At 38.9% G+C, this 12,783-nt stretch overlaps 1 protein-coding gene across 6 annotated transcripts in view; it reads left to right on the forward strand.

Moving 5' to 3' along the window:
• The window catches only part of LOC115850539 (metabotropic glutamate receptor 7-like), a 282,573-nt gene that overhangs the window by 257,460 nt on the left and 12,330 nt on the right, over positions 1-12,783 (forward strand). Inside the window, exons 6-7 of one of the 6 annotated variants that reach the window (XM_070044807.1) lie at positions 8,763-8,839; positions 10,127-10,294. The exons of the other annotated variants lie outside the window; for them this stretch is intronic. Of the exons in view, the coding sequence (XP_069900908.1) occupies positions 8,763-8,779 (17 nt within the window). The 3' untranslated portion in view covers positions 8,780-8,839; positions 10,127-10,294. Of the gene's footprint in view, positions 1-8,762; positions 8,840-10,126; positions 10,295-12,783 lie in introns of those variants that run through there. 6 annotated transcript variants of the gene reach the window in all.

Genomic DNA, 12,783 nt, shown 5'->3' on the forward strand with positions numbered 1-12,783 from the left:
AGATTAACAATCTATCCCAATGTGCATGAATTATTCTCCTCAGTGCTATCAGAAATCAGATGGCATCCTAGAGCAGGGGTCAGCAGATCTTTTTTGTAAAGGGTCAGATAGTAAATATTTTGGATTTTCTGTACCATACGTCTCCATTGCAACTGCCCATCTGCTGCTGTAGCATAGAAACAGCCATGCACAATACGTTAATGAATGGATGCGGCTGTGTTCAAGCCAAACGTTATGTACAAAACCAGGAGTCAAGCGAGATCTGATCAGTGGGCCAGAGTGTGCGGACGCCAGTTCTGGGTCAGTGTTCACAGCTGAATGAGTCATGAGGCCTTAAGTTCCAGTTCTCATTGTACTACTTTCTACCTGGGTGAACTTGGGTTCGTCCTTTTATTTATATGGGCCACTGTATTAGTCAAGGTTCTCCAGAAAAACAGAACCAACAGCATGTGTATACAATGTGCCCATATATACTGACAGATATAGATCTAGATATCGATATTGATACCTAGATCTATATCCATATCTATATAAAGATAGAGAAAGAGAGAGAGATTTTAAACAACTGGTTCACACAATAATAGAGGCTTGGTAAATTCAAAATCTGCAGGTTAGGCTGTCTAGAGACTCTTGGAAGAGTCGCAGTTCAATTTCTGTAAGTCTTCTGGCAGAATTCCTTTTTGCGACAGGGAGGTCAGTCTTTATTAAGAGCTTCACCTGATTGGATGAGGCCCTGCTTTACTCAAAGTCCACCACAAATTTAATTATGAATTTCATCCAGAAACACCATCACAGGGACTACCCTGCTGGCACAGTGGTTAAGAATCCGCCTGCCAATGCAGGGGACACGGGTTTGAGCCCTGGTCTGGGAAGATCTCACATGCCGTGGAGCAACTAAGCACATGCGCCACAGCTACTGAGCCCGTGCACCTAGCGCCCATGCTCTGCAACAAGAGAAGCCACCACAATGAGAAGCCCGCACACCACAACAAAGAGTAGCCCTCGCTTGCTGCAAATAGAGAAAGCCCACGTGCAGCAACAAAGACCCAATGCAGCCAAAAATTATAAATAAATAAAACATAAAAATTTAAAAAAACACAAAAACACCATCACAGAAATATCCAGAATAATATTTGACCAAATAACTGGGCATGGTGGCCCAGACAAATTGACATGGAAAATTCACCACCTAAGCCATAGTTTTGTCACCTGTTACTGAGAAATATGACTTATCTGAGCTATTTTGATACCTAGAAGATACCTTCTAGAGGTAACACCCTCAGTATTTTACATGGTAGGCAGTAGAGGGAATGAGCCCATTTGCCCAGTCATATGACACCTGAAGGATAAAATTCTGTCTTCACTCTCCAACCCACAAGGATGAATGCCAAAAATACATCACTTATATCTGCTTTAGCTAACATAGGATAGGTCTGGAACAGACCTATGCTCCCAGTAAGTCTCATGAAATGCTGTTTCATTAAGGAGAGACTTTACTTGCTAAGATTAGAAGCAAAAGAGGGTGATGGATAAAAAACTGTCCAAGGATATAAGCTCATGCAAGGAAGCAGGCGAGAGAATGGGTATCCGAAGATGTGCGCTCTGAGCCAACACTAATTCAACAGCATCAGGTTACAATTCAGGGAGCCCAACCGCTGGGTTTTTTTTCCCCCTTCTTCTTTTCCCCCAAAGAGGGACAAGCATACTGACAGAGGAAGAGCATTAGTCACCACAGATAAATTCCTTTTTAGAGGTGATCTCGCAAATGGTTTGGCTCAGTGTAGACTATGATTTGGCTCCCCAAACCATAAGCTAGAGCATTTCATTCCAGGTCCCTCCTCAAATATCCATGATAGGTAAAACTCTGGCATCAAGTAGGTCTTGAAATCTCCCCAGGTGATTATAATATGCAACCAGGGCTGAGAATCTGGAGATGTAGAGCAAATTTAAATTGAACTTTAGTTAAACAGTAAAACAAGCTCTGACTCTACTGGCTGGAGCTAGACAAGGGATATGGATTTAGTGGGATGAGAAGATAAAGGACACCAGGGAGTAAATCAAATGCTTTACACCTGTGCTTAGCTAATTGTTACTCAGATAATTCAGACAATCTTACAGCACCTGAACCCTGAAATGCCTTAGTTCTGTTTAAAAAAAAGTAACTCTTCAAGTAACTGAACTCTGAGAATCATGCCAATCATAAAAAGAAGAAATGTTATTTTTTGAATTAGTTGATTTCATATATACTGTTTCACTTTCATGATATTAATTAGTTATCTTTCTTTCCATTTTATGTTTGAGGAAAGTAAGGCTTTAAAGTCTCAGTAATTTTCTCAAGGTCACTTGTTAAGGGTGTGGTAGGCAGCATAATGGCTCCTAAAAATGCCCTCACCCTAATCCCTAGAACCCAATAATATGTTACCTTACACGGTAAAGAGGACTTTGCAGATATGACTGAAGTTATAGGCCTTGAGATAGAAAGATTATCCTGGTTTACCTCATGGAACAAATCTAATTGCATGAGTCCTTAAAAGCAGAAAACCATTCCCAACTGTAGAAAGAGAAAGAGAGAGATGTCCTAATAGAAGCAGAATCAGAGAGATGCAACATTTGGGGTTTTGTAGGTGGAGAAAGGGGACTCTGAATCAAGGACTACAAGTGACCGCTGGAAGCGGATAAAGTCCAGGGAACAGAAACACCCCTAAGAGCCTCCAGAAAAGAATGTAGCTCTGCCAACACTTTTTTTTCTTTTTTAACCGTCTTTATTTGAGTATAATTGCTTTACAATGGTGTGTTAGTTTCTGCTTCATAACAAAGTGAATCAGCTATACATATACATATATCCCCATATCTCCTCCCTCTTGCATCTCCCTCCCACCCTCCCTTCCCTATTCCACACATCTAGGTGGACACAAAGCACAGAGCTGATCTCCCTGTGCTTTGTGGCTGCTTCCCACTAGCTAGCTCTTTTACATTTGGTAGTGTATATATGTCCATGCCACTCTCTCACTTCATCCCAGATTACACTTCCCCGTCCCTGTGTCCTCAAGTCCACTCTCTATGGCTGCGTCTTTATTCCTGCCCTGCCCCTAGGTTCTTCATAACCATTTTTTCTTTTTTTTTTAGATTCCATATATATGTGTTAGCATATGGTATTTGTTTTTCTCTTTCTGATTTACTTCACTCTGTATGACAGTCTCTAGGTCAATCCACCTCACTACAAATAACTCAATTTCATTTCTTTTTATGGCTGAGTAATATTCCATTGTATATATGTGCCACATCTTTATCCATTCATCTGTCGATCCTGCCAACACTTTTACTTTACTCAATTGAGACCAATGTCAGACTTGTAAGGTCATAAATTTACGTTGCTTTGAGTCACTAAATTTGGGATAATTTGTATGAAAGCAATAAAAAAAATACAGAGGTCCTACAAGAGCCAGGCTATATATTTATACTTAAGTATTTCTGAAATGAATTTAACCTTGTGATTGACAGCAGCAGCAGCAGCAGCTTCCAAGGGATCCCACCACACACCTGAGGCAAAAGGAGCCTAATACAAAGCAGTGACAGCAGCAGGTCACTGCCCCACACTTGGGGTAGAGGGGGACTTGATCTACTGTAGCAGCAGCATAGCCTGAATGGGAACCCATCCTCCTGTGGCACTAGTCCCATCAACATTAGTCTAATCTGCTAGCATCTGCTGTGCCAACAGGCCCAACATATACAAACCCCCCAACTCAGTAGCATTAAGTGAGCCAGGCTCAGTGTTTCCTGAAACTCATATCCAGTTGCACTGGAAATCCAAGATATCACCTACTGTTATGAAAACATAAACAATAACAGAAGACTGGGAACTTCAGAAAGAAAAGGGGAACAATGGAATGGGTGAAAACAAATGGGGTAAATATAAGAGACTATCATTAGCCTCATGAGTTTCTTAAATTCTATATGATGGTCAAAGCAAAAATGATGACACCATCTGATGGGGTTCTCAATGTAGAGAAAGGAAATACTACAGAAAATCATACTTTAAAACTGGGGAATATTAAGAGACCTAAATGGAAGTAAAATTTTGAAACTTCACTTGAAGTAATGGAACACTGATTCCAGTAGGCTATGATAAATTACATATGTATACTGTAATGCCAAAAGCAACCACTAAGAAAACTATACAAACAGTATACACAAATGATTATAAATGAATTAAATTAAAATGGACTTATTAAAAAATGTTTAAGTAACCCACAAGAAGGAAAAATAAGGGAAACACAGGATTGAGAAACTAAGGTAAAAGATAAAACAAAAAATAACATGGTAGATGAAATCTTTGACATGGTAATAATTACATTAACAGTAAATGGTCTAAATAACCAAGTCAAAGACAGAGATTGGAAGAGTAGATTAAAAAATCGCAAGCATGATCCAACTATATACTGTCTATAAGAAGCTTAGTTTAAACATCATGATATAGGTAGTTCAAAGTAAAAGGATGAAAATGATATATCATGTGAACATTAATCAGAAAAAGCAGGAATGGCTATATTAATATCAGATAAAGTACACTTCAGAGCAAAGGAAATTATTAGGGGCAAAGAGGATCATTACATAAAGATAATAGGAATAATCCACCTAGATGACCTCGTGATACTAAATGTGTGTGCACCAAACAACAGAACTTCAAAATGCATGAAGCAAACACTGAAAAAGGTAAAAGGAGAAAGTTTTAAATCCACAATTATTATTTGAGACTTCAACACAGCAATTTATACAACTACCAGAGAGAAAAATCAGCAAGGATATGGAAGAACTGAAAACATCATCAATCAACAGGATATAACTGACATTTAAAGAACACACTCAGTAAGAGCAGAATACATATTCAAGTGTCCATGGAACATTCACTCATATACCATATACTGGGCGATAAAAAAACATTAGCAGATTTAAAAGAATTAAAATCATAGAGAGTATGTTCTCTAGCCATAATGGAATCAGACTAGAAATCAATAAGAGAAAGACAACAGGAAAATCTTCAATCACATGAAAACTAAACATCACACTTCCAAATAACTCATGGGTAAAAAAGACAGCATCAAGGAAAAAATTTTAAATGCATAGAATAAAAGAAAATGGAGATACAACAGATCAAAGTTTGTGGAATGAAGTGAAAGCAATGCTGAAAGGGAAGTTTATAGCACTAAATTGGGAAAGAAAATATTTCAAAGCAATAATCTAATTTTCTATATTAAAATAGTAAAAAAAGGAAGAGGAAAAAACACTAAACAAGCAGAAAGAAGGAAATAATAAAGATGAAACATAAATCCATGAAACTGAAAACAGGAAAATAGGGGGGGAAATCAATGAAACAAAAGGCTGGTTCTTTGAAATAAACAATCTAACCAATAAAGATCTAGCAATACTGATAAAGATAAACAGAGAGATGGCACAAATCACAGATATCAGAAATGCAACCAGGGATACCATGACATATCCTGCAGGTTAATGAGGGACAAGTTACTATGAACAAGTCTACACTAGAAATTCAAAAATGTAGATGAAATGGGCCAATGTTTCTACACCCAAAACTACCAAAACTCAGCCAAGATGAAATAGATAATCTCAATTTTCCCGTAACCATTAGAAACACTGGTTTTTCATTTAAAAACTCCCAAAAGAAATGTTCAGGCTTAGATGTTTCACTTTTACCCAAGACTTAAAGAATTAACACCAATTTTACATGATTTGATAAGAAATAGAAGTAGAGGGAACAGTTTCTAATTAATTTTATGAAGCCAGTATTACCTTGATATCAAAACCAGACAGGGATAGTATAGAAAGAAACCTACAGACCAATATTTTTTATGAAATTGGCTGAAAAACCCTCAGCCAAATATTAGCAAATTAAATCCAGAAATATACGAAAAGAATAATATACCATGACCAAGTGGGATTTATTCCAGTTATGCAAAGTTGGTTAAATATTTGAAAATTAAACAGTGTAATCCACCATATCCAATAGATTAAGGGGGAAAAGTCATGTGATCCTATCCATTAATGCAGAGAAAGCATCTGACAAAATCCCATCCCATTCATGATTTTAAAAAAAGAAGAAAAAAAACTCCAAGCAAACTAGGAATAGAAAAGGAGCATACTGAAACTCATAAAGATGATCTACAAACAACCTATACCGACATGATATTTAACTGTGAAAGACTGGATGCTTTCTCTGTAAGATCAGAAAAAAGGCACTGATATCTGCTCTCACCACTTTTATTAAATATATCACTGGAGGTTCTAGTAAGAAAATAAAGCAAAAATAAATAAATACATAAATTTAAAAGTTAAATTTTTAAAAAGTTTATTTAAAAGATAAAAGGACTATTCCTACTACGTTGCATAGGAAGGAACATATCCTACTGAATGTTGAATAGTAATATATCCTATTATACTGAATAAGGAAAAGTAAAACTGTCTGTATCTGAAGATGAGATGATAATCTAAATGGAGAAAATACCAAGGAATCCACAAAAAGCTTGAGAAATAATATTAGTTTGTAAATGATTTAGAGTACAAGATCACCACAATTTTATCAAATTATATATTAATAACAAATGTGTAGAAGCTTAAATAAAAATATGTGATGCCATTTACAACTGACCTAAATAAATACTTAAATATAAGCCCAATAAGACATTTATAGGACCTCTAGACTGAAAATTACAAAATGCTGATGAAGAAAAATTTTTAAGTCCCAAACAAATAGGGAGACATACCTTGTTCATGGATTAGAAAACACAACATGATAAAGATGTCAATTCTCCCCAAGTTAAGAGGCTTAACACAATTACTCTTAAAATGCCCTCAAGGTTTTTGTGGATATAGACAAGCTTATTCTAAGATTTATATGGTAAGAAGAGGCTGAAGAATAGCTAAAACAACTTGTAAAGGAAGATGAAAATGGGAGGAATTAATCTACCCAAGTTCAAGAGTTTGCAGTAATGATGGAGGGTAGATACATAGATCAATGGAATGGAATAGAGAACCCAGAAATAGACTGACATAAATACATATAACTTGTTTTTGACAGCAGTGCAGAAGCTATCAAGGAAGAATAGACTTTTCAAAAAATGGTACTGAAACAGTTGGACATCCCTCGACAAAAACAAACAAACAAAAAATGAACCTTAACCTCCACACCTTACAGAAAAATTAAATCAAAGTGGATCATAATCTTAAATGTAAAAGCAGGACATTTTTAGAAAAAAAAATAGGAGAAAATGTTTGTTATCTAGAACTAGGGGAATAATTCTTAGACTTGACACCAAAATTATGATCAATAAAGGCAAAAGCTGATAAATTGGATCTCATCAAAATGAGTTAAAAATGCTTCATAGAAGAGCCTTTTAAGTGGATGAAAACTCAAATTACACAGTAGGAAAACATATTTGAAAATCCCATATGAGACAAATGACTTGTATCTATAATATACAAAGAACTCTCCAAACAACTTAAAAAAATCCAACTAGAAAATAGGCAGAAGACAGGAACAGACATTTCATGGAAGAGAATATACACACGGCAAACGAGCACATGAAAAGATGCTCAGCATCATTAGCCATTAGGGAAATGCCAATTAAGACCATAATGAGATGTCAGAGAGTAACTAAAATTAAAGTATAGTGACAACATCAAATGCTGTCGAGTACATAGAAAAATTATATCACATCACTGGTGGGAAAATAAAATGGTTTAGCCACTCTGATCAACAGCTTGACAGTCTCTTTTAATCCTAAAAGTAGATTCACCCTACAACGCAGTAATTGTACTCTTGAGCATTTATCCAAAAGAAACAAAAACTTAATTAAGTTCCCACAGAAACTTACACATAAATGTTCATAGCAGTTTTATTTATAATAGCCAAAAACTGGCAACTACCCAAATATCTTTCAGTGGATGAATGTTGAAACAAATTGTGATAAAATCTTATGATAGAATACTACCGAGCAACAAAAAGGAACAAATTATTAATATACGCAAAAATTGAAATGAACTTCAAGGGAATGATGCCGAGGGAAAAATTTTGAAAAGCCGATCTCCGAAGATTAAGTAATTCATGATTATGTTTACATATTATTCTTAAAATAACAAAACCGTGGAGATGGAGAACAGATTAGAAGTTGCCAAGGGTTAGAGATGGGGGTAGAAGGTACAGCGGGGGAACTCTGTGAGGTTTTTGTGGTTCCAGTACAAATAATACAGCAATCTTGGTTGTAATCCCTAAAGATTTCTAAAAGCAATTCCTAATAAGAGATGTCCAGATATTTAGCAATGGCAGATTAGAGGTATAGCTCCCCAACATAACAACTTCAAAAGAGAACATACTAATTCAATGCATATGTTAATTTCAAAAAGGCCAGTCACAATACTTAGATGGTATATATCTTAACGATATTATTCTAAGTATCCAGCTATACCAGATGGACTAGCAAGATTTTCTGTACATTCAACCTTATTTAAGACAGTAAATCTTATAATAAGACAGTTAAAAAAAGAAAAAGAAAAAAAAAAACAAACCTCAACTACAGTTGGATATTCTCATAGGAAGATGAGGTGAAAATATGCAGCAGCGGTTCAAAAGCTTAAGCAGTGGCACCTAAATTTGGTTGTGCATTAGAATCATCTGAAGCACTTTTTAAAAACCCTCACACTGACGGTTGGTCATCGTAGACCAATAAAATCATTTTAAATCTCCTCAGACGATGCCAATGTCTAGCCAGAACTGAGAACCAGCGGACTAAGCAGAAGGGGATGTTTCTACAAAGATCTCTTAACAGTAAGTCCTTTCACCCAATCAGATTTACCTCCCCGCAAAGGGCTAAAGAACGCTAGTGTTGTCCATACTTGCTTAGCTTTAATTAGCACTTGTGACTTGCCCAAAACCTAGATCATGTTTCCCCTAAATTTCATGTTATTCCCTACGTTTTTCAAACCCAGGGCTAAGGGGTTTGCCAGGATGAGATTTTAAGTGCTCACACAGGGGAAGTCCCTGGCAAACCAGGACAGCGGTCCCTCTACACTGAAATGTAAAGCATCCTAAATAACCCTGCCACTGCTCCCAGATCCTAGTCTGTGCCAACCAGTGGAGAAAAGGCATTCTCCATTACTACCACGGCAAATGCTGCTGTACTTGCCTTGGCTGGTCCCTATCTTTTCCAGGCACCACTCCCCTTCACCTGCTGGTGGACGCTTTGGCCAGCTGACAACGCAGATATTTTCAAACTTTAAGGTGAATGAAAATCATCTGGAGGGCCTGTTATAACAGAGATCACTGAGCCTCACCAGAGTTGCTGATTCCATAGGGCTGGGACAGGGCCCTAAAACTTGAATATCTGACACATTATCAGGGGACGCTGGTAAAACTGGTCAGGTTGTTACCGAATGCAGGTTCATGTGTCTGAAGCACAGTGAGGCCAAACAAACCTAAAGGTTGGAGTCTGGAGCAGAGAAAGATTTATTGCAGGATCGAGCAAGGAGAGGGGTGGCCCGAGTTCCAAAACACCCTGAAATCTCCAAAGGATTTCAGCAAAGCATTTTTAAAGGCCAGGTGAGGGAGGGACGTCCCAGGGAATGTGATCAGCTCGTGCACAATCCTCTGATTGGTTGATGTGGAGGCCACAGGGCAGGTAACATTATCCATCCTTAGGTGCCAGAAGGTCTGGGGGCTACGTGCTCATGATCATCAAGGAGTTAATTTCTTCCACTGGGCAGTGGTTTTTAGCACCTGAAAACTCAAGAAATATGCCTGAGATACTATTATCTGAGTACTTCAGAGAGGAACTACAGCAGAGGATATGGGGGATGGGTCTGTCCTAGGAAGGCCCCATAGGGTACTGCTTGGTTACAAGGTGACCATACTTTGAGAACCACTGCTCTAGTGGCCTGGAATGTTCAGAAAGTAATGGAAGAATCCCTTCCCAGGTCTAGATTCTAGTATCGCCAGCTATTTTGGTGGGGGGAAGGGTAAGTTTTGTCCTTGCTTGGACTTCTTGTTCATTTATATCAAAGCCTATTTGAGGCAGTGCGCTCGGCAGTCCTGCAGTTCTGTCTTTTGCTTCAACAGTGTTTGGAATGAACAGACCCAGGGACGCTCCTTGCTCCAGCCCCCGACCACCCTCCAACCTTTCTTCCTGTCGCAACCTTTGGAATCAGCCACTCAGCTATCCTCAGCCTCCAGGACAGGCCAACACCGTTTTTTGAGCTTAGCTCCTTATCACTGATCAACCACGAGTTCCCAGGTTCGTAAGAATTATTCCATCGAGGTGGAGGCCGCCGTCCACCACCTGTTCAACATGCATCTGGGGACACTTACCTCTCTCTGAGCTTCTATTTCGACAGCAACAATGGGACTCTGGACAGTGCGGGCCACATTTTTCGCCAACTGGCTGAGGAGAAGTGTGAGGGCGCCCAGCGTCTCTTGAAAATGCAAAACCAGTGCTGTGGCCGCGCCCTCTTCCAGGATGCGCGGAAGCCTTCTCAAGATGAGTGGGGTAAAACCCAGGACGCTGTGGAAGCCGCCATTCTTAGGGAGAAGAGCCTGCACCAGGCACTATCAGATCTGCGCGCCCTGGGTTCCGCCCGCGCAGACTCCCACCTCTGTGACTTCCTGGAGAGCCGCTTCCTGGAGGAGCAGGTGAAACTCATCAAGAAGATGGGCGACCACCTGCCCAACCTCCGCAGGCTGGCTGGTCCGCAGGCTGTGCTGGGCGAGTAGCTCTTTGAAAGGCTCACCCTCGAGCACAAACAGGAGTCTCTGAAGTCCAGCGGCCTCTGAGGAGCCCCTCTGGCATCAGAGCTTCTGCCTGAAGCCCTGCTCTGCAGCTACTAGGCAGCTTTGTAACCGCCCTGGAGCCCTCTCCCAAGCCTTGGACCAAATGGAAACAATAACGCTTTTTGCAGAAGGAAAAAAAAAAGCCTATTTGAAACACAAACAGAATAAAGAGGAAAAAAAGAAATATATATATATATGTATATATATATATTCATTTTTTTCCTTTTTTTAAAAATTTATTTTACTGAAGTATAGTTGATATACAATGTTGTGTTAGTTTATGCTGTACAACAAAGTGATTCAGTTATACATATATACAATTTTTCATATTCTTTTCCATTAGGTTAATTACAGGACATTGAATATAGTTCCCTGTACTATACAGTAGGACCTTGTTGTTTATCCATCATATATATAATAGGTTACCTCTGCTAATCCCAAACTCCCAATCCATCACTCCCCCACCTCCCCCTTCCCCTCGGGAACCACAAGTTTGTGTGCTATGTCTGTGAGTCTGTTTCTGTTTCATGGATAAGTTCATTTGTATATTTTAGATTCCACATATAAGTGATATCATATGGTATTTGTCTTTCTCCTTCTCACTTACTTCATTTAGTATAATAGTCTCTAGGTCCAGCCATGTTGCTGCAAATGGCATTATTTCATTCTTTTTTATAGCTGAGTAGTATTCCATTTTATATATATCACATCTTCTTTATCCATTCATCTGTCAGTGGACATTTAGGTTGTTTTCATGTCTTGGCTATTATAAATAGTGCTGCTGTGAACATAGGGGTGCATGTATGTTTTCGAATTATAGTTTTGTCCAGATATATGCCCAGGAGTAAGATTGCTGGATCACATGGTAGCTCTATTTTTAGCTTTTTGAGGAACTGCCATAGTGTTTTCCATAGTGGTTGCACCAATTTACATCCCCACCAACAGTGTAGAAGTCAGTCAGAAAGAGAGAGATAAATACCGTATGCTAACACATATATATGGAATTTAAGAAAAAAAATGTCATGAAGAACCTCGGGGTAAAACAGGAATAAAGACACAGACTTACTAGAGAACGGACTTGAGGATATGGGGAGGGGGAAGGGTAAACTGTGACAAAGCGTGAGAGAGGCATGGACATATATTCATGTTCTTTTAACATATGAATTGCCCCACTTTATCTGTGTGAAATAAGTTTGTTCCCGTTATTGGGCTGCTTCTCAAGCTTTGCTGCTCATTTGAATGACCTAAAGAGCTTTTAAGAAAAACATTGGTGTCTGGGTCCCAGCCCCAGAGATTTTGATTCAGTAGGTCTAGGGAGGAGCCTGGGCACAGGGAGGTCTCAGAGTTCCCCAGGTGATTCTAATGTGCAGCAACTTTGGGAACCACCTCTTGGCTTCAATCCAGCTAGTGAGCAGATATTAAATCTAAGACACATGGGCTAGTGCGTGAGCTCTAGGAAGATTCGTGCCAGGGAAAATGATCGATAGTTGTGTTACTTCTCTGAAATGGATTGAAATTTCCAATTAGCATGAACAGGGGAGGGTGAATGGGTGAATGCAATAAGGTGTATCGTTTACGTATTGCCCTATGTGTGTATGGCTAGAAGCTTTTGCAACTGAGGTCTGCCCTACTTTTCATGCTAATGGTAATGCTTGTCCTCCTAATGCAGCTGTAAACTTTATAAGCCCATAGGTAGACAGCATCACAAAATATTTACCCCTCCCCACTGGTGCACTCTCAAGCTTCTCTCCCCTTCCCCAATACACAAATGTACATCAATGCTCTTGAGACCACTATCAACATATTGACCTTCAATTCTTCTACTTTGCAGCTTCCCTCTTACCAGGAGATGTCAGCATTTAGTGCAAGGACAAATGCTTGCCTCTTGGTGAGTAATGTAGACAATGCCTCCAAGAGACAAATAGCCCTTAGGGAGGGGGAAAAAGTCT

This window comes from Globicephala melas, unplaced genomic scaffold (genome assembly GCF_963455315.2).
Source record: "Globicephala melas unplaced genomic scaffold, mGloMel1.2 SCAFFOLD_226, whole genome shotgun sequence".
In the NCBI taxonomy this organism is placed as follows: domain Eukaryota; kingdom Metazoa; phylum Chordata; class Mammalia; order Artiodactyla; family Delphinidae; genus Globicephala; species Globicephala melas.